We start from the raw sequence: 22,845 nt of genomic DNA on the forward strand, positions 1-22,845 counted from the left end.
TCTCTGGCTTAATGTTTCGTGAGGTCAAGTTTGAGGGTGGCATTTGAGTAGGACTTTTGATTGTGTTAGCTTTAGGTAGGAAAATCCACGTGTTACCCTCATAGTAGCCTTGTGCTTGCAATAAGGCCTTGGGACCCATTGCAGCTTGACTATGCGTCGTTTTTTATAGTTTTATCTTGGCCTCCCAAGCTTCGCGTGTGGGTCATCATCCTTGCACGGCCGTGGGTTTTTGATTCTAGGTGGCGGTCCTTGATGTTTAGGTACCCATTTGAGCTAGGGTTCATGGGCTTCAGCGTTGGGTTCAAGGGTTTGCTGGCATTGAGGTTTGGCGGGTTGTGACAAGTCACGACCCCCCTCCTTAGACTTGACGGTGGAGTTCTCTACTAGTGGCTTTGCGGACTTGGAAGGAGTCATGCCACCCTTGCTAAAAGATGTAACTATTCGAACGTTGCCTATGGCTAGGTGGATATGTTGCAACTCGTAATCGACAGTACAACAAGCTCGCTTCTTAAAGGTTCGTCCTAACAGCGATTATGTGCCTGCATCTTTAGTATTAGGCAACACATACAAGATCATCGGCATGCTTTCAGACTCCATAGAAACTGCAACCTGGCACTTTCCCAAAAGTGTATAGGGTCGGCCTCCATAAGGATTTAGCTTAGCATTAGTGGGTTGCAACTGCGGTTTGCCAATTTAGGTCCAATGGTCATGGGTTAAGACATTAAAATCAGCTCCCTCATTGATCAATGCATTGATAGTGCATATGTGCTTGGCAATGACCGTTATGCTTAGGTAAGCTAGTTCTACAGCTTCCTCATCCTCATCATCCATCTCAGTTATAGTAGCTATTCGTACATGGAAAAGGGGTGCTCGCATTGGAGGCTCATACAATGGGTGCGTGGGAGGGAAGTACTTCTTTATACGGCTGCCATTGAAGAAGCCTATGCCCTCACCTTCTAGGGTTTCGAGTTCTACGTTGCTAGTTTGGCTGATGGTTCGAACCCTAAAGGGGCTTAGCCCTCGAAACTTCAGCTTCTTCTTATGTCCTTTGACTGAGTATAGCAGCACTAAGTCACCCTGTTCAAAGTTGCGCTGCTCGACATGCTTGTCAAACCAACGTTTGCGTCTTGCCTTCTCACATATTAGCGCATGGGTGGCTAGAAGCCGAGTTTCCGACAAGCGTTCGAGCTCAATTAAGCGTTCCATCCATGCCTCTTTCCCATCCCATCTCTCTTGAAGGGCTATCCTAAGACTAGGTACAAAGAACTCCAAGGGTAAAATTGCCTCCGTACCATAGGTCAACCTAAAGGGGGTCTGTCCTACAGCCATCTTGTAAGCCGTGCAGTAGACGCACAAGGCCGCCATCAACTTGTTATCCCAATCACTGCACGAAGCAAAGATGACCTTGGTCAGGACGTTTACTAAGATTTTATTTCTGGATTTAGCTTGACCGTTTGCCTAAGGGTAATAGAGCGCAGATTTCTGATGGATGATTACGAAGGAGGACAGGAGGTGAGCTATCACTTTGTTGATGAAGTGAGTGCCTTGGTCGATGACTAGTTCGATGGGGCAACCGAACTATGAGATCACCTGCTCCCATAGAAACTTGGCAATGGTCCTAGCATCATTTTTTCTCATAGCTCATCCTTCTACCCATTTTTTAGATAGTCGGTGGCCACAATGATGTATTTAACTTGTGAATACTATGTCGCGGGACTAATGGGTCCGATGAAGTCAATCCCCCATTTTTCGAAGGGTTGTCATGCAATAACTGGGTTTAGCTCCATGTGATCTTTACAAATAGAGACTTTAGTTCGTTGACACTCGTGACAATGCTTCACAAATTGTACTGCACCTCGAAAGAGAGTAGGCCACCACAGTCAGGATTACAACACTTTGTGAGCTATCGCATCTCCGCTGAAATATCCTCCTGCAATTCCGCCATGTACCTCTATCAGCACATCATGCATCTCATGCTCACACACGCATCTGCACAGTAATCCGTCTTGCCCCGACCTATAAAGTTGGCATGCTATCAATTGATAGGGTTGGATCTTCAGATGAGCCACCTGAGTCGAGGCCTTTTCTATCGGTCGTTCCGACAGTCCGTGCTCAAGCACTTGAACTATGTCGTCTGCCCAATATAGCGGCATGTCAGCTCTAAACAAATCCTTTTCATTGGATAAGTGGAATAGATGCGTGTCTAGCAACTCATCCACAATGCCTTGTTCAGCAGCTTCTCCCGTGGGGATACGAGATAGATGGTCAACCATGTAATACTACTTCCCTTTACGTACTACAACGGAGAAGTCAAATTCTAAAAGCAAAAGTAGCCATCAGTGATGCGTCCTGTAGCACAAGGTTTATTAACAAGATATAACAGGGCTTGATGGTCAACAAAGAAGGTAAATGGTGTAGCCAAAAGATAATGTTGAAATTTCTTTACAGCAAATACCATAGCCAACCCCTCTCTCTCCGTTATGAGTAATTTATTTCAGTCTCAGTGAGTTGTCTGCTAGCAAAGCTCATTGGATAGTCTAGGTTGTGTTCACCAGGTTGGCACAACATAGCTCCTACAGCGAATTTCAAAGCATCAATGTGCACATGGAATATGAGTGTCGTAGAATCGCTGCCGCGGTCAGAGCCTTTTTCAGTTCCTCATACATGTGTTGGCATTCCTCGGTCCATTCAAATATGATCAACAACTTGTATAGAGGTCTAGCAATCAATGCATAGTTCAACACGAACTGTTGGTAATACCCTATATGTCCCAAGAAGCACTGAACGCCCTTGTAATCAATTAGGAGTGGAAGGTCGACGATGACCTTGATCTTCGAGAAATTTGTAGCAATGCCGTTCTTCAATACCACGTATCCTAGGGTGCATCAATGCTTCACCCAAAACTGGCACTTCAAGGAATTCAACGAGAGACGATACAATCGACACCGTTCAAAGACCGCTCGGATTCTGTCTAAATGTTCTCTCCAAGTAGAGTAAACACACAAATCATCCACGAAGACCTCTAGCTCCTTCCTAAGCATGTCCTTGAATATAGTGCACATCAATCGTTGGAAGATAGCCGGTGCGTTAGTCAACGCAAAGGGCATGACTATGTAGGCAAAGATGCCCCGTTCAGTGGCGAATGCGGTCTTATGCCTATCATTAGAATGCACTTGCACCTAATTGTATCCAAAGAAGCCATCCAGGAAACTGTAGGCCTCTTTGCCAGCTACTCTCTCGAGCATGTGCTCGGTGTACAACAATGAATAGTTATTTCTCTTTGTTGCCGAGTTTACCTTCTTGTAATTGACACACACTCTAATCTTTCCATTCTTCTTTAATACGATGACTCTGGGCAAAACCCAATCCGTGTGTTCAATTTCGTAGATGAATCCCGCTCTCATTAGCTTATCAATTTCTTTCTTGATGACATGGGTGTGCTTTAGATTCATGGAATACAGTCGCTGCTGCTTGATCGGTGTTGCGTCAGGTGTCATGGGTATGTTGTAAGTTCCCACACTCAAGTCTACCCCTTTGAGCTCTTCTAGGGACCAAGCAAAGACGTCTATATATTCTTACAAGAGAGTAACAAGATTTGCCTCATCTTGCTCAATCAAGTCATCAGCTATAAAGAAGGTCGTGGTGTGTCCCCTTTCCTAGCTAAATTGACCTCTTTAACCTTGGCGGGTCCCTCAATTGGTTTCCAGCAAGATCACCACCCTATCTCCCTTTTTGAACTTTGTGAATCGCTTTGGTAGGTCTTGCAGTTTTCATTGCTCTTCTGTTTGCGTTTCTTTAGGCAACTTCCATCGTTCCTCCCTTAACTGTCGGCGTCTTAGGTGGACGAGTAGGTCCCCCTTAGTGCGTCTAGTCTTGGGAGGTCAATGTATCTCACAATCACTATCTGAGCTGACTTCCGACTCAAAATCGAACTCTCTGTCTTCAGTAGAAGAGAAACTCTCTCTTGGTGGTCGTAGCTCAGAAGGTGAGTCTGTTCGCAGCAATGATGCATCACTCGGTTGGGTTAGACCTGCCTACTCATAGTTGATTGCGCCTGTGTGCTCCAACCAAGTTTGGTCAGAGTCCTTATGTCTGACTCCTTTCTCAAGTCTACTCGTATTTGTTCGATTATACGCCCCCTAGTGTCGTATTCTATAGTATCGATTTCCCTTTCGCTCTTATCACTGAAGGAACAGCAGTCCTCGTATTCGTCGTCAAAACTATATTTGTCCGATTACTCATCATTCTCCAAGTTCTGATATATCTCCTCTTGTTGATCGAGAATTAGAGCCCAATTATACCTCAAGTTTAAATCGTGCACCTTGGACTATCGCCATTTAGACTTGTCTAAGAGATCTTGGAGAGGCTTGAGATTCATTGTTGGATTGCCATTCAACTTGTCTGTCAGATATCCTAGGATCTCCAAGAGCTCTCTCTATTGTTCGAGACCCGGAATGTGAAGAGGTTAGTTTTTCCAAGTCGGCTTCCAACCATCATGCAAATTGGTACTAAGTGTGTGTCCTTGGGCTTGCCAATTGGCTTGATGGCTCACTTGTACTCCTCATTGTCCGAGAAAGACAGGTCAATGGTAGCAAGAACATGCATCCAGTCTCACTCGTCATCCGAGCACGAGATATACTTGGTAAGGGCCCCATAGGATCTCCTAATCTGTCCATCACCCTTCAACATGGTGGAGACGGCATCTAGGTTAACCGATGTAGTCTTCCAAGTGTCCATCTCTACTCTTATAGCCTCCATTCGATCACCTACGAAGATGAGACCATTGCCCCAATCTTCTACGACTCTCGCGTTGCGTCTCCAAGGTCGACCTAGCAGGATGTCATAGTCCACTCCCTTCATGACTATAAAGTCGACAAAGAATTGGATTCCTGCGATCTTCAATGGCCAATTTTTCAACACTCTGAATGGTCTCACCTTCATTCTGTTAGCCAGTGTGACGTTGAACCTAGCAGTCTCGACCAGTGGGTTATCCCAAATTTGGAGTATTGCATGGCTTAGCACAGTCACTCCTGCCCCTGTATCTACAATCCCCTTTCTTGGGACATCCCCTAGACCTAAGACTGACAGAACTGCATGCATTTTCGTGCCTTCCCAAAAAGCATTGACATGCAAGGATTTAGGCAGGGAGTGCAACGTCAGACTCCGTATTTGTGTTTCTGCGTCGTACTCAAGCAAGTCTATGGAAACTCGCTCATTTGATTCCTCGACCCACTGTTTCAGTTCCTACCATAGCGTTGGATGCTGCCTAAGCAGGTCGCCTAAGCTTAGAGTCACAGGGGTGATCACAGTGTACTAAGAAGGTTGCTAGCCACTTGCATTTCTCCCAACTCTGCGGTTCTTGGCCAATGGCCCTGATTGGTTTGTTGGCCCGGAGCATTTAGACTTTGTCTAGGTGGCCCTACTTGTGGTGCCATTGCCTCCCTTGATTTTGGTCATGGGAGAGAGACTGGTATGGTTATACTTAAGAGATCATCGATCTCGTCTTGTAGTATGGGTTCAGCGTCTTTTAGGTGCTCCTGGGCCTCCTCCACCCACTCTTTCACCTTCTTGATGTGTCACCTGCTTTGGCAGTCCGTTAGAGCTTGTTAGCATGATGACAAAGGGACTCACTTTCTAAACAAGATCATGAAAGAGCTAATAGAGATCTACAAGATATGCCATCGTAAGTCCATACCCTACTATCCCAAAGCCCATGGCCAAGTCAAAGTCATCAATCACATCCTTTGTTTGATCCTGACAAGGCCCACATCGTCGTGATTGGGACAATCGACTTACAGAAGTCATTTGGGCGTATAAAATCTCCCATAAGGTCACAATAGGACAAACACCTTTCCAGTTAGTCTATGGTATTTTCACTTGAGTGGAAAGTGCCCTCTTTGAGAGTGGCTATCACCAAACAGTTGGGTGATAGCCACTTCCCTTTTTGGCCGTCCATGGAGCCGACGTTTCTTCTTCTACGTCAATGACTTTTCTCCCAACAGGCAGTGTTGTGGCACTTTCACTTTTAAGGGTGACCTTAGCATCTGGCCTTTTCTTCCTCCGTCTCCGACTCTTCTTTCCAACTGAGGTTGCGTCAAGGTTGCTAGGCCCTGGTAATGATATGCCGGCCTACTTTGTCTACGTGCAGGTCAAATGAAACCGATGACTCATTTGTTGAACTAAAGGATAGCCTCCGTCTAGGGCAATCGACAAAGAGATGAGTGATTCAACACTCAGCACATCTCAGGTCTACCTTATCTCTATTTGCTTGCTCCCTCTCAGAGCAACGTGAAGAAATGTGTCCTGGGTGACCACAAGTCCAACACACAATTGGCTTTTGGGTCTGTGCTTCTAGGCCTCTGTCTCTCCCTCTACCTAACGCCATCATCGACACTAGCCGATAGTCCATAAGGACTGCGTTGCCTTCCTCATCGTATGATACGTATGGGTTTATATAAGGCTCGTCGCCGCTAGGCTCATCCACATAGTGGACTAGAGTATCACTCGGTGGATAAGTCACGTAGGGTCTAGGTGGCCTCGAATACTTTTAGGATTTATCTCCATTCTAGGGATGGACGGCTTAGCGTCATTAGATGCCGAGAGAGCCCATGGGGCTCCCCTTCCAAAGAAGTTCGGTGGCCTGTTCGCAAGGTAGGATTGACCGTAAGGCTGCGGGTATGGGAGTCTCCGAGGTAATCGACAATGCATGGCATCATGGCCAAACCTACCACAATTACCACAAGGTCATAACCTAGGGTCCTGAACGTGTGGGCGCGTTGGTCGTCTCATCATCTCCTGCAGTTTGGCTATGTCAGTAAGCTTTGCTAGCTCTTGCCTTGAATCGGTGCCCTTCCCTTTGTCTTGAGCGCTTGGGCCTGATCTCTCACTCGACGTTAAAGCCCTCTTGGAATCCCTGGTGTTGGACTCTTCTCGACTCAAGCTCCTGGAGCTTCTCTCTTTGAGCTAGTCGTCCACTCAAATAGCTTCTTCAAAGACCCTCACCAGTGCATCTCGCTGCAAGCTCGAGTTACCGGCCAAGGCTTTGTAGGGCTCTTCACTTCGTATTCCGTTAATAAATACCATGGACACCACTCTTTCAGTTGGTCTCTCGCCCATAGGGATTCTCTTGAAGAGGCTCCTCACATGGGTCACGTAATCCCGAATGTCCTCTCTCTCTCTCTCTGCTTGACGTTCATGAGTCGTAATAGCAAGTTATCAAAGTACCCAAGTTCGGAAAATCTCTTAATGAAGAGATTTTTCAGGCCATTCAAATTGGCTCGCTCCGTAGCATCTAGTCTTGTGTACCAGGTCCGCCGGCCCTTGTCGCCTAAGCACAGTCCGAAAGCCTAGGAGCGTTGAGTGGGATCAGTGAGGCCGTTGGCCTCGCAGACCTGCTCAAATTGCTCCACAAAGTTGTATGGGTCGTCGGTTGCTTGGTATTTGTCCAGCTGCTTTGCTACCACGGGGATTTTGTATTGGCTCTTAGAGCCTTGGTTGACTCCCAACCCTGTCAATAGCGATGTTGCCGATGCTATAGCGCTCTATTTTGCTATGGTGTTATCTAGCAGCCGCTTCGTCAGAAGCTCGCTCAGCGTGATGTCTCTTCTAGCGCTCTCTCAATCACCCTTCTATGTCTTACTTTTGGGGATTCGATCACCCTTCTATGTCTTGGGGTCTTCTCTTACTGGTGGGTTCCCTCAATTATTATATCTAGGTGAGTTCCTTGTTAATTACAACCAATCCTTAACTTACCCTCACTCTATGCGTGTGTATGCATATGTGTTCTTTTCTTTGTGTTGTGTGAAATCAGGCTTTTTGCTCTTCTCAACTGTGTTTAGAGGACTGGAAATCAAAGTGAGTAAGAAAATAAAATGTCTAGGCAACTCTAGCACTCTCGTCATAGGTTTAGCCTGATAGGCTTGTATGCTCAGTTTCTAGCCGTCCTCACTAGTTCATAGGGTTCTCTACTATGCCCTCCGCTCAATCAAGATTCGTTTGGGCTCTACGACTCTGCTTGTTGTCACTAGAGGACCGGACTCTTGGATGGTCGACTAGTGTCACCTCTACATCTGCGTCTCGCCAACTCCTTTATTCCTTGTGCCAGAAAGACATCTCAAGCTTTTGTATGGCCTTCGGGTGTTCGTACAAAAGATATCTAGGTGGATCTAATCCAAACTTTTAAAAATTTTGAAAAAATCAAACTCAGCCCAACAAGTCTGAATTGCAGGGGCGGAGTGACTGACTTGAAGGGCCGAGTGGCCAAGTGAAACTAGGCCGAATTGGGTCGGGCGAGTAGCACGAGACTTGAGTGGGCCAAGGCCGAATACAAAATTCGGACGAGCGGCCAAAGGCCGAGTATCTAATCTCACCGAGTGAATGACTCGGACAGGCCGAGTTTGGGTGGGCCAAGTGCTGAGTATCCAAATGGTGAATTCGGCCAAGCTAAATGTCAACTTGCCTGAGTGAGCCGAGCCGATTCTAGGAATCAGTCCAAAATCGTTGTCACTCGGATAGGCCGAACGCGGCGTTTTTTTCAAAACAACGAAAAAATCGTCGGGCCAGCCAAGTGCAAGCTTCACACTTACCTACTACTTCCAGATCCTACCTATGCATAAAGGAGATGTGGGTATACCTAGAGTAGGCAACAAACTAATTGGCGATGCGAATGAAGTAGATCCACGCAATGGAGCTCTCTCTCTCTCTCTCTCTCTCTCTCTCTCAACCAGGGTTTCAAATGAGCTCCCCCTTGGTGTCCTGGCTATTAAACCCCTCCCCCGCAAGGTTCTTGTTACTCCTACCCCCTCACTTGTCAACCTCAACCCCCTTCAACACTCCTTCCCGTTTTTCCCTGATTTGTGCTCTATTTGGCCTGTTTTACAGCAGCAAACCCTACGCTTTTCCAACCGATCTCTTGACCTTAACCTACTCTAAATGCAACAAGAATTGAAGGCAAAGTACTCAACTGATTTTCCCTACTCAACTAACCATCAAAAACCAAAAATACTTACTTGTAGCACGGATTAAAAACCCAAAACCTCCTATCTATCTCAAGCTCCGGTCCAGGGATGAAACCCTTACTTCAATGCTTAATTTGAATCGCACAAGTGCTTAAGCTTGAATCCGTTGGTCCCAGCAACGGAACCTTAATGTAGAGGCAAGCTCAAGCTCAACCGCCAAGACCCACGGACCGCTTATTGTTCAAGCGTTTCAAGCGAGCACTAATGGCTACCTCTCACATAGCCGGCGCACTATCCCTCTCTACGAGTGTAGTGAACTTACCTTGATGCCTGATCGAGTTGCTTCCTCTCTCAAGCACTCCGATAGCTCCACAATTCATGATGCAAGCTCAAGCATCCTCAAGCCTTTTCCTCCAAGCTCCATCCCCCATCGCCATACGCAAGACGAGAGAAGACGAGAAAAAGAGAGGAAATGGTGGACGGCCCACTCACTCCCTCACTCACTCACACTCCCTCCATCAAGCACAAGCAAGCAAGCAAGCAAGAGAAGAGAAGAAGAGAAGAAGAAGAGTCCACTTTGCCACACACCAAAAGAATAAGCTCTCATTCACTTTTTGAACTTTATATACATGCCCTAAATCCCTTTTGGGCGATCATCCCCTTATCCCCTTTTTTACATGGGCGGCCGTGGCCTAGGCCGTTTTTCCCATTGTCCTCCTATCTTCCTAGCTTCCTTCCTACCGCATATCTATCTTTACAATTTGCATGGGTGAGAGCCCGATGCTCTTAAAATAAATCGTGGTGCGCCTTGCGCTCTTTTACAAAAGTATTGATTTGCGCTTTTTCTTATGCGCATTTCTCCTTGATTTAGGATTTTTCTGTGTTTCCATATTTTTCTTGGTGCGACTTCGTCTTCCGTTTCACTTTTGCCTTGGCCTTGTCTTCTGCTTTAGATTTTCTAGATTTTTCTTCTTGTTCGTCTAAGGAGTTAACATAAAGCTAAAAAGGTTTTAAAGCATGCAAACACTTCAAATTTGTGCCTCAAAGCATGTGCCCGATGCAGGTCATGTCAAGATAACAAATTACAAGTATCCTTCAATAGATTTGACACACATGGGTCCACAAACATCATTGTGCACAAGCTATAATTTCTAATTAGCATACATAGATCCACGTTTGGGGAATGAAGTACGATGTGTTTTGCCAAGTACACAACTCTCACATACATTATGAGTAGATGCTTTCAATGGAGAGAGATCAAGCACCACATTTTTGCTTCTCAAGCAAAGCAAACTACCACACTACCATACTTGAGATCACCAAATCAAGCATGCCATAACTCAGTCTCATCCATAGTGGTAGCACCAACTTGTAAAGCACCCTTTGATGCTCTTGTCTCAAATAAATCGAGCTAATATAGACCATTGTACAATATGCTGATGACAACAAAGGCATCCCCATCACTATAGTCATAAACACTATACAATCCATATGGAATTTAACCGCAAGACCAACACATGCAATGGCTAAAACTGAAAGCAATTCTTTCTTTATGCCCGGCACATTCAAATTTTTTTCAAGCATGATAGTTTTCCCATCTACTGCAACAATGGGAATCTGTCCAATGCCTTGGATTGCATACAAAACATTATTTATACATATAGCCGATCCTCCCCTTTTATACATTTGCATATGATACAAACAAGTCACGAAAGGATGTTATATGCTTAGAGCCACCATTGTTAAAATACCATATATTGTTGTTTTCAACCACTGACAAGCCATGTGCACAAGAAAGACCATACAAACAACGCATAACAAAAGCATAAGACTAACCAATGTCTAGACTTGCTAAATGTGTTGCATCCTTTGTACTTGCTGAATTTTCACTAATAGTCATGCCCGATTGCTTCTTGTTTTTCACTTGCAATCCTCTTTCTACATTCATGAATAACATGGCCCTTTTTTCTACACTAATTACATAGTGACTTAGTGTCAATGCACCGAGGGCACTTCGGAGTTAGGGCATCGAAGTCCTTTTTATAGAACTCAAGGACCTATAGTCCACATTTATTGTGTGATCACCACTCTTGGACTCTTTGCCTAGTGGCCAACACATCTATATACCGAGATACTATAGGTTGATAGTATAGGGACATCAACTCTTGGGATGTCGTCATAATTCAGAGTGCTACTAGCTCCCAAGCTCAGGGGTGAGCTTGAATGTTTGGGAGATGACTCTGATATCCAATCCCTTTCATTGTGAATATAGCTTGTGTCATGTCTCCTGTATAGATTGGATCCATGAGGTACGTTTCATTGGTTTTAGAGTAGCACTTGAGGATCATCCAAGGCTTTCCTTTTATACAACAAATCTTTAAAGTCATGTGAATTTGCATCCAAGCTCTTTCTTCCCATATCAAGAGCAAATAATTTTCAAAAAATTTCAATCCGATCATTGATCACCAATCATTTCCGAAAAAACAGGCTAAAAATCAGCCCATGTTACCGGCTTGGGCCGTAGCCTTGCCCAGCGAGCATACATCTTCCCCTATAACATGATTTGTATCTGTCCAATGCATGAGCATCATCAAACCGATGCAAATCAAAATACACCGTCCATTTGGGGTCAGCCATTAATCAATATCTGTCTCATCACATTCTTTCTTTTTCCCTTTAAAAAGGTCCGGTTGGAACTGAAGAGGCAACATCCTCATGGTTGTGTGTATAAATGGAAAATGAGAAGTGTGCAACTCAACCAACTGTTGCTATATTTCTTTGACTTGAGCTTGGAGAATCGCCATTAGTGACAACTCTCTTATTGGATTTAAAAGAAGAAGAAGCTTCGAGATGCTACCCATGCATATACTTGGGTTCAAGAGAAGCCGAACAGGTACCCTCCATGTGTCAAGGTTCAGTGGGAACGGCTACATCGAAAGGAGATACGCCATGGAAAGCCATGATGGTAAGAGAGAATCTGTAGAGTGAGAGAAACTAAGAAGATTAAGACAATGTGCAAGAACATATGCTCATCAAATTAGAGAGAGAGAAAAGGTAGAATAGAATGCACCGTTGCAAATAGTTTGCATTTAATGCAAATCTTTTCAGCATTTTTTTTGGGTGGGTAGAACAAGCAAGGGAAGCTCTGGTCGGATGGTGAGACACAACAAGTTTTAAAATCCTTTCAAAAGAAAGGTTAATAACGTTCTTCGTTTCTTGTTTCTTATCAAGAAAGAAACTTATACGTATCGGAAAAAAATATAACCATGTTTGACTCTAAAACAGCCTACCTTCCACATTTAGTATTAGAATTGACTTCCCCAATCCACATGGCAAGAAGACTGAAGTCAACCTATCCCAACTCCGTCCCATTGCGCCATGTGTTGCAAGGCGTCAAACCTATCTACCAAAGACGTCCCATTTGCCAAACACATGTTCTCCCCAAAGTCTACATTGGACTTCGTCTCTAGTCTAGTCACCTCAAATGAATGACCTTGTAGGCCGGCTTTGTTTTACACGATATTTCACCAAAATCAATCTAAGGTCTAGTTACCCCATCAGAAAAATGTGTTTCGAATGCAGTATGAACATTATCAATTTCTGGTTCTACATTTTTTATTGATTAATGCTCCCACAACTTATTTTGTCCGTATCTTGGAAAGTGGATAATTGTTTTCCTTAATGATATCCTTGTTCATGGTAAGTCGTAAGAGAAACATGCAAAACATTTGCACATTGCCTATGTCTCTTAAGACCAAAGCAATTGTTTACTAAACCATCCAAGTGTGAATTTTTTGGTACAAAGCTCTTATATCTTGGTCAGGTCATCTTGATTAATGGCATCCAGATCAACCTCAAAAAGATTTGAGCAGTGCTTGATTAGGCTATTCCAAAAATTGAAAGACAAGCAAAAAAAAAAATTTACATTTTACTAGGTTTTTTTAAAAGTTCATAAAGGATATGCTCATATTGCTAAACCCTTGATACATTTGCTTAACAATATCCGAAGCAAGAAGAAGCATGTTAATCAACCAATTATTTAGACTCGTGAGCTCGATCAATATTTTTGCATATTTAAACCATTGATTACCACTGCACCGATTTTGCAAATAATCAATCCGAATAAATCTTCTGAGATTCATACAAATACAAGCGACTATCCTTTGTATCTTGTTCTTTATCAAGATGATCAACCTATCACATTTAAAAGCCGTAAGCTTAGCAACACCCAAACATGTTATACCACCCAAGAGAAGGAATTATTGGCGGTCATCCATACACTTAAACTGTGGCGCCATTATTTGTACAACACTTGGCTTATTATTTGAATAGACTATCATTCATTAAAATACCTTTGTAATTAGCCCGATCTCTGTGGCCACAAGATAAGATAAATGCAACTCATGCAAAAGTTCAACTCAAAATTCATTATAGAAAGGCAGCAACTAATATGGTTATACTGGTGCTCTTACTTGAATTCCTGAAGTTAATGCCTTATTCTTCTCCAAAATCTCAACTGATTTCTTTCTGTTTCTCAAAGGACGTTGCCAAAATGATCTTCACTTTGGTAAGATCTGGCGACTAGTTCGAGGAATCGAGTAGCTTTAGAAACTTTGGCAGTCTGAATATCCAAAAGCTGGCTACTGAGAGAAAAATGAAGGAAATTTATTCCATTTGTAATGGATTACTTTTTAAACAAGGCAAAGTGTGTATGCTCGATGATCAAGATATCCACAAGAAAAAAATTTACGAGTATCACAATGTGTCAAGCACTGGACATCCTAGCATATGCAAGACTTTGGTATTGGTTGGTTGCTATTTTTATTGGTTGTATATTAAGACTATAGTTGAGGCTAAATAAAGCTTAATGGCACAGACAGATAGAGATATTGTATCCTATACAAACTCCCAATAGAAAATGGAGTAGCATTTCTAGGGATTTTGTAATATGATTGCGCCATACAAATCAAGGTCATAATGCAATCTAGGTTGTGGCAAACCTTTACGTTTGCCCGACAAAATAGTCAGTGATTGGGACCCTAAGTTTACTGGTCATTTTTGGCAAACAATTTTCCAAAAACTGAAAATTCAACTGTCCCTGTCGTCCTCAAAACATCCTGAAACTAACAAACAAACCGAACAAACAAATAAAACCATGGAGGATATGATACGTACATATGTCTCTTGTAGACAATATGATCGAAAGCCTTATCTTCTTCAAAATGAGTTTGCTTATAACAGTGCTAAGCATTTGGCTACTGGTTATAGCATTTTTATGCTTATGTATAATTAAGAGCTGAAACCATTGATTGCTACAGAGCTCAAGGGGGTGAAAATGCAATCCGTAGTTGACTTTCCGCATGATATGCAAAATATATTGATAATTACTAGGGAAAGCATTTAAACGGTCTAGAATTGTACCAAGTCTTATGCTAATATCATACTCCTCGAGAGCTCCAAAAAGATACATGGCTTTACCTTAAAGTCCCAAAGGACTCCGATTCAATGACTACCAACAAGTGCTATGATCTGTCTTTGAGGTATTGTGGTCCTTTCCAAATTACCAAGAAGATTAGTGTATCCTATGAGCTAAAGTTGCCTTCAGAAATCCAAGTTCACCTTATGTTCCATACAAGTCATTTGAAAGAACAATTGGAGCAAGGTAAACTGATTGTTTCAATTGAGAAAGTCCCACGGCTTGAGGATACTACTTGTTATATTCCACTCGAACCCGAATTGGTTCTTGACCTTAGGATTGAACGATCCCGTTGAACTAATTGGTCAAGTGGAAAAACCGCCCGGAGGCGAAGGCTACTTGGGAGTCACTAAGTACATTGAGGAGTCGTTTTCCTCGCTTCCTCCTTGGAGACTAAGCATGTCAGCTATAAGTGATGATGCATTTGTCTTCAACTATGTATTGCAGATATGATTCGTCACACCCATATTTTTCACATACTTTATGATCAGAACCATTGTTGTAGGAACTCAATCAAATCGGTCTTTCTTTTGGCAAATTGTTCCAAGAAAAGAAAAGCAGTGACCTCAGGTTCAGAAACCTGATTTCAGAACCTTGATCTCTGCATGATAGATTCAGGTGGCGTTGTCAGCATTTGACGAAGATGCTGGCTTCGATACCCTGAACCTAATCTACTCACAAATGCTGACTTGGATGTACTTGACAATCCTATACTGAACCTAATCTGCTCTATGTTGAGGATGTCCTTTGCGCTTTGTTTCCTCTTTAAAAGATAATAGAAGTTTTCAAGTATTAACAGCTACTTTAGAAGATAGTAGGAGGTGGCAGTTATGTGACTGTCAACTCATGCTGACAAAAACGTGTTTTCGATGCATGATCATAGTAAGTAAAGCACAAACTAGCTCTCATTGATTAAATCTCATCTCTATTTTGCTTATTCCCCTTTTAACTCTGGATGCAAGATTTGAACTTACAGCCTACGGATTAACAGTCCATTGCTCTACCAATTAAGCTAATCTGTAACCCCTTCAACTAGCCTAATAAATTTGCACATGAAACTCACGAGTCAAATGGCAAAGCTTCTAGTAAAATTAAGATAACCCTGCATAATACACTCCACAGCATGGATGCAGCTGAATTTCTAAAACGAGACATCTTGCGTTGTGCTCTCCATGGCATAAATCCTGCCGAATTTCTAAAAAGACATGTTTCATACCAAACATCCACTTGGTCAAGTAGTGGAAATACTGCCCGTCCCCATCTTCTTCGCCTTCTTCTTCAACTTTTCCAATCCTGAGGCCGCCTCTCAAAGGTTCCACATCAGTAGAGGTGCCCAATCTGCCACCGCCATGTCTGTGCCGGCCCAGGGTGTTATGAACATCGAGGATGAGCGCATCTGCCATGTCAAGGAACACAGGGTCGTTGCCTGATTCCTTGAAGAGAGTGATGTAGTTAACCACGCCGAAGGCATCAGTCCACAGGTAGCGAGGCTGCACGGGGGAGAGCGGCCGGGGCCTCCAGTTGCTTCCGGGTATTGCAGGGGGGTCACCGTACACACTTGACATGATGGAGAGGAAAGCTTGCATGTCTGGGGGCAAGCTGCTCATGGCCGCTGTCTGACAGAGCTGGGAAGGGTTATTCTTCTTCTTCTTGTGTCTAGGGTAAGGTCTCTGTAGGAACGTTGACGGGGGAGGGCAGGATCAGACAAGAAGCTTACCTGAGAAATTCTCCTTGCCAGGCACCCGTCGACGACGAACTTTGGAAGCTTGAAGAAACTTCTCACCATCTGCATGCTTCTTTTCTTCGTTCGTCATCACTCTTTAACGGAGTGCCACCACCTGGCCAACTCTTCAGCGGGCCCCACAAACTCTAGATATATATGTCTATTTTGTTATCATCTTGTATTATAAAATGTAGAGCTTTGTTATATACCATCTAGTTAGAAATGTTTATATATCATCTATGCCTATCTTATTAGCTCCTATAGTAATTTTTTTTGGAGATAAATACACATATCGCAACTCCCAAAGTGGGGGGACGTGTCTTTCAGGAGGTGCGGGGTATATTGTAGCTCACAAGCCAAATGACTAGTGGAGCTTGATCACAAGGGCAGGGCAAATGGGTTTGTATGGGCACCTCCCCTATAGATTGATTGCACTGGGAGCATGGGGGTGTGTGGGCCCTCTCCTCCAAATACTAAACAAGAGAGCAAGCACGAGCCATGCTGGCATTTTTCTAATGTGCAAATAGGATACCTCACAAACCAAATGAACAATGGAGCCAAATAGGTTCTTGTTGGAGAGAGAAGCCATGGCGCAATAGGAAAAGAGAACTTGCACAACTAAGTACCAATGCTATGACATTGTGGTAGTAGTGTTGTCAAGCATTCTTCTTCAAAATATCTACATAATTTTCATGGAAGTCCTCCCTCTCTCTCTCTCTCTCTCTCTCTCTCTCTCTCTCTCTCTCTCTCTCTCTCTCTCTCTCTCTCTCTCTCATAAAGATGTTTAAATTAATGAAGAGAAGTATTTACAACAAATCTTATCACAAGCCAAGTAAATGTAGAAAAACAAGTAGCAAATATCGATGAATCCAAAAGCAAGTAGCAAATATCGATGAATCCAAAAGCAACAAATATATATATATATATATCTCTCTCTCTCTCTCTCTCATAAAGATGTTTAAATTAATGAAGAGAAGTATTTACAACAAATCTTATTGCAAGCCAAGTAAATGTAGAAAAACAAGTAGCAAATATCAATGAATCCAAAAGCAACAAAATACAAAGCTACATGACAATAGAAAGGGATCGTGAAGTGAGCATATTAGGGCTAGTGCAAATGATTTCCAAACATCGTGAAGCCACCTCTTCAAATAGCAAACACATGGCCCCACAAATACCTAAGGCGAAGTAAAAAATGAAAGCATTACGAGTCCACCAAATGTGCAAAGGGCTAGTCCAACATGTAAAATGAAAGACACAAGGATGATGCAGCAATAATGTGGTTATGGATGACATCTTGCCCAAAACCCAAGAATGAATGGGTTTCCACCCGCTAATGTGTCATAGAGATCCATACTCAAGAAATAAAGTCCTAAATTTGTCTCGCAACTGGGCAAGAGATAAAAAGATGAGTAGGGGTTGCATTATATGTATTACAAGTTGGATGTGAAGTCAACATTTTTGAATCAAGACTTGAAGGAGGAGATCTATGTTGAGTAGTCTCCTAGCCTCTTGTTTTCAAATGGCAAGGTGTACATGGTGAAGAAGGCCCTTTATGGCCTTAAACATGATCCTTGTGCATGGAATAAGAAGATTGACACCTTCCTTAGGGAGAGGTTAGGGTATTAGAAGAGAGACTCCAATCCAAATTTGTATGTCCACACTTTAATTTATCAACACACAATGACTGTGCTATATGTGGATGACCTTCACTAAAACATGACCATGCCTAAATAATCAAGCAGACAAAGGATGCCCTTAACGACAAGTTCAAGATGGCCAACAAGGTTGTTTTTCCATTTCTTCTTAGGTCATGAAATACGGCAAATAGAGATTTCAACCCATATAGCTTCATAGCTCTTAATGCTTCCAACTATTGTCGATGATTAGGCCCCTAATTTGGCTACTTAAGACTGGGATCTTTTTTTTTTTTTAATTACTTTGCTTGTAGTGATTATGAGTAAGCCTAAGAAAACCCATTCGCAAGCAATCTTAAGGATTTTCTATTTCCTCAGTAAGGGACCTCTCGACCTATCAAATCAAGAGACATCAGCTAGTGTTTCTTGGATGGATGGATTCCAATTCGACTAGCAATGTTAATATTCAACGATCAATGACAAGTTTTTGCTTTATACTTGATGCAGGTGGGAGCACCAAGAAGCAATGGGCAATTTTCATATTTCTTGCAGAGGTTGAGTATCGAGTGGCATCATCTACCAAATGTGAGAGTGTGTGACTTCAGAGAATGTTGGGAGATCTTGCTTGTCCTCAAACCCAAAAGCTCTCACTCTACTATGCAACAATAAGAGTTGCATGGCTCTTGTGAGGGGAACCATGTGTTTCAAACATAAACAAAGCACATCGAGATCAAGTACCATTATATCTAAGAGAATATATTCCATGGTACCATTCAGGTGGAGTACTTCAAGATGATGGACACTTCGTGAATCTCTTCACCAAATCTCTTTCTCAAGCCATTCTTAAATAGCATTCACATCCCTAAGCCTTGTTATATACCACGTCCATTATCTAATAGGGGTGCCAAACATTACCTCCTAGATGAGTAGAGCAAGCATGCAAGGTAATGCAAGCATGAGAAATTTCAACTAGTCCTAGGCCATGCAAGGTAGCACAAAGTAACATGTAGGCAGGGCAACATGTGTGAGCAAGTGGATAGGCATCGTTGTTGCATTAGCAAGGTAGGTGGGCAAGTTCGACCACCACCATGTGGCAATCTATTTGACTTGCCCCAATTAGCCCATTCAGGTAGACCCACCTGCTCAATTTTAGGCCCCGCTTGTGCCTATTTATAAGCGCCTACATCTTGGTCACAATCAATTAGTTTTGTATGCAGTCTCTATGAGGTTTTAGCTATTAGAACACATGCACAACCTTCTCTATTGTTTTTCCCTTGATGTATTCACCTTTCAAGTGATCTATTTGCGGCATAGTGAGGTAGGTGGGCAAGTTCCACCAAGACAGTTCAAACCACCACTTGCAATATGGCCGGCCTACTTGGCCCATTTTGGGTAGGCAAATCTACTCATGTTTTTAGGCCACACTTCTACCTACGAAATAGTCACATACATCATTGTCACAATCAGTTAGTTCTGTAAACAATCTGTGTGAGGTTTCAACTATTAGCATGCATGCACATCCTTTCTATACTATTTTTTCCTTGATTTATTCACCTTTTTAGTGTCCATCATGTCAACATTCTTTTTTCTCTTTCTCTCTATCTTCTCTTCATGCAACTTCTACAATCAATCCATGCATATGTTTCCACATTGTTGAACTCAAAAAAATGGATCAATATTTAGTTTTGGAATATTTGTTTTGGATCTCGTACATACAAAATATTACAAGGATGATCCTATAGGTGAATATTGGAAAAAGGGTGTCAAAAGGTTCTAAAAGGCTACTAGAATGTTAGAAAGATGTTTTGATTTATCATGTGACAATGATGAAAGAATGAGGCTCAAATTGCAAGCGATGAGATTTATAATATGATAGAATTCTATCATGCAATATATTATATCATACCATAGATTCTATCGTATGAAAGAAGTATGTTATATGACAAAATCTATTAGATGATAGATTAGTAAAAATATTGACATTGCATTAGTACACACCAAGGCTTTATAGGGTATGAGGTGTGGGGATTGCATTAATCTACACCAACTCATCTTAGATCATTTATCTACAACCTTTGGTGGCTATGAGGTGTGAGGAGTTAATGATTTATAATTCTTTAAAATACAAGTGATTAGCCTATTTAATGTCATAAAGCTCAATATGCAACTCCTACATTGAGCTCCATGTCACTCCAACATAGATCATCTACTCTATGTGCATAGATCTTGTCCAAATTAAAGAGTATTGCCCTCCAGCTCTAAATAGATGAAATCCATGCATGTAAATGATTAGGCTACGAACATGCAACATTCTACTTGATAGAGTAAAACCCAAATAGTCTCTTTATTGACATGGTTGGTTTAGGAAATCTTTTGTATTCGTCTTATCAAGAATGCATCTCAAAATATTCCCAATACTCATAACATTTTTTGTAGCTCCAATTTTGTACAAATAGATATCAATTTTGAACAAGACTAATCGTGCCAAGTAAATGTATGAGAGAGCTTCAAGAACTGGAAACTAAGAATCCCTAATTGCATCTATGTTGCAATGTTGAAACTCATATAAAGTGATCAAGAATCCAACATGGACCCAAGGCAACCTTTTTATGATATGGATTTTCATCACGAACTTATCATCATTCCAACTCGTCATATATTCCACATGATGGTAGGTCTTTGATGCCACCAAGGTTTGAAAATGCATACCCAACAAGTTCACCTACCACAACCAAGCCTTTCATTAGCTCTAAATTTCATAAAGATAACTTCAGAAAGGGAAAGATCATGGGATTTGATATGCTAGGACAAATCACTCATCAATTGGAGTTGCGAATCTCAAAGCACAACCTTTTACAACGTGTTATACTCAATTAGTTGGGGCAAATTGAGGATTGAATTAGCATGTTATCATAAACGTCACAAGCACTGAGTGCTTCATCTCACATGCCTCCATGGAAGCGAAACTAAGGATGAAATGGATAGCCCTCAAAAAGAGGGCCTAGTCAACTTTACAGGGCCAACAAGACTTACCTCACCTCAAGGAATTCCCCCCTCAACTATGGATATCTTTCTCATTCAAACCATTTTTGAATGTTTTGGTAAAAGCTTTGTAGGTTCGTCAGTACATCAATTGCAAGCGACAATGCCCAAGTGACTTTGAAGCAAATACACACGATAGATTGGTTGGAGAAGCAATCAAATAATAGAGCCTCTAGTCCTTTCTTCCACAATCACAATGAAGCAAAAAGATACATGGAGAAACCATTACTTCATTCCCTTTGAAGCACCCTCTCCTTTATAAAGGATGAGTCCAAGGAAGGGCCTCCTCCATTTGACCTTAGTTATTATCCCAATATTCCAATGCTAAGCCATTAAGTTGGATGGAGCTGCAATATTAAATGCATAGTTATTGTCTATTAGCATGCAAATCATGGGAGGTAGAGTTTTTTATGAGGTTTGCCCTTTTAGCCACATGGTTCTTGATATTGATGCATAGTTCTTATAATAACTTAGCACGCCAAAACATGAGAGGTGTGTTGAGCTTCAAAACGGTGGGCAAATGAGGAATCAATCCACCAACTTAGAATAAGTATTGTGTTTGCCAACCAAGGAAAGAAACTTTTTTTGCCATAAATCACAAAATGATGAGAATTTTAGATTAAAAGCCACAATGTAGCACAACATGGAAATGGACAAGCTAACTTTCATCCACCATCAGTGCAATAAAAATTAAGGGACTTATTATGTCTCTTATATAGCTTGGAAACACATGCAAAGCATAATCTCAATTGAATAAGTTGACAAGCACTAGAAAGATCAAGTTTGTACTTCAAAACATGGATGTTTTAGGCCATCAACAATGGCAACATGTCATAAGAGACGATCAGGCATTCTATTACATGGGATGTGTTAAAATATGCTCCTACCAAGGCATTCATTTCTACAACATAAGTAAACCATCAATAAAAATCAACACAACTGACATTGAAGAATTTTAAAATCCATGTCTATGCAAAACCCCTCCACCCCAATTATTGCATCATTGCAATTGCAATATAGTCATTATTATGCAATGTTATCAATGTGATCTCACTACACTTCAACTCAAAAATCTTCAACCTTTCACTCCAAGTGGTGGATGTATTATATTTCTCAAGCAATTTCATTTATTATTTTATATTATTATTGTCAACATAATGGACCATCATATTAGCACTAATGGGTGTATTTTATTCTTTATATAAATTTAGTTTTTAAGTTAATAGGACTATCTCAACTGTTGCAAATCTCTTAAACAACCTAAAGAGATGTTGCATCAACACCATCAAATATTGAACAATAATTTGTTTTGGCTCTTCCTACTAGATTCAATACTATGTCTTGGCAATTTTTGTCACATGGATTGTGTGTGCTAGCAAATAAATGAACAAGAGAAGCTCTAAACTACAAGACAAGGAAAACGAAAGGACCCTAGGACCTCTAAATCATTTCAAATCGAGTGCAAAACTGTGAATTAGGACTTGGCAAATCACCATTCTCTATTGCCCCAATGCAACACCTATATGAGATTTACAATATATCATTGATGAGAGCACTCCTCAAGAAACCCCCATTAGGTAATGTACACGCGATTTCATACTTTGAGAATTAGCAACAAAATCTTCTCCTAAAAAGCACTCATGTTGGCTCCACCATTGTTCATAACTAGTGATATCTTTAGAAGTCTTTCATTTCTTGAACTTAGCATGCATCCTCCACCTCACCTTTGGTGTCACAACACATCCATAGACGCGTACCCAACATGCATGCGCGCACGAGCGCACGCACGCATGCATGTGCGTATGTGGGCTTCATATCCTCTCTAAGCAAGTCAAAAACTCCTCTCAACCACCACATCATCTCTCCCCTACACACAACCCTCTCTCATCTCATGGGTTACAACGACAACTAGCAAACTCTCTCCTTGTATGACAATTTGATAGCAACAACATAATAAATCCTGTGTCTTCAACTATACTTATAACAACAACTTTAATTTCCCCACTCCTC

General features: G+C 41.9%; 1 protein-coding gene across 2 annotated transcripts in view; it reads right to left on the reverse strand.

Moving 5' to 3' along the window:
- The window catches only part of LOC148016309 (uncharacterized), a 75,172-nt gene extending 58,904 nt beyond the window's left edge, over positions 1–16,268 (reverse strand). The window contains exons 1-2 of one of the 2 annotated variants that reach the window (XM_087664117.1): positions 16,151–16,268; positions 15,650–16,049 (exon numbers count right to left, since the gene is read on the reverse strand). In XM_087664117.1, the coding sequence (XP_087520243.1) occupies positions 15,650–16,049; positions 16,151–16,225 (475 nt within the window). In that variant the 5' untranslated portion in view covers positions 16,226–16,268. The remainder of the gene's footprint in view (positions 1–15,649; positions 16,050–16,150) is intronic. The other variant, XM_087664118.1, reaches the window with a different exon arrangement.
- Positions 16,269–22,845: the final 6,577 nt, after the last annotated feature.

The sequence above is a fragment of the Lygodium microphyllum genome, chromosome 23 (genome assembly GCF_053477565.2).
Source record: "Lygodium microphyllum isolate KBCC chromosome 23, Lygodium_microphyllum_v1.1.10, whole genome shotgun sequence".
NCBI lineage: Eukaryota > Viridiplantae > Streptophyta > Polypodiopsida > Schizaeales > Lygodiaceae > Lygodium > Lygodium microphyllum.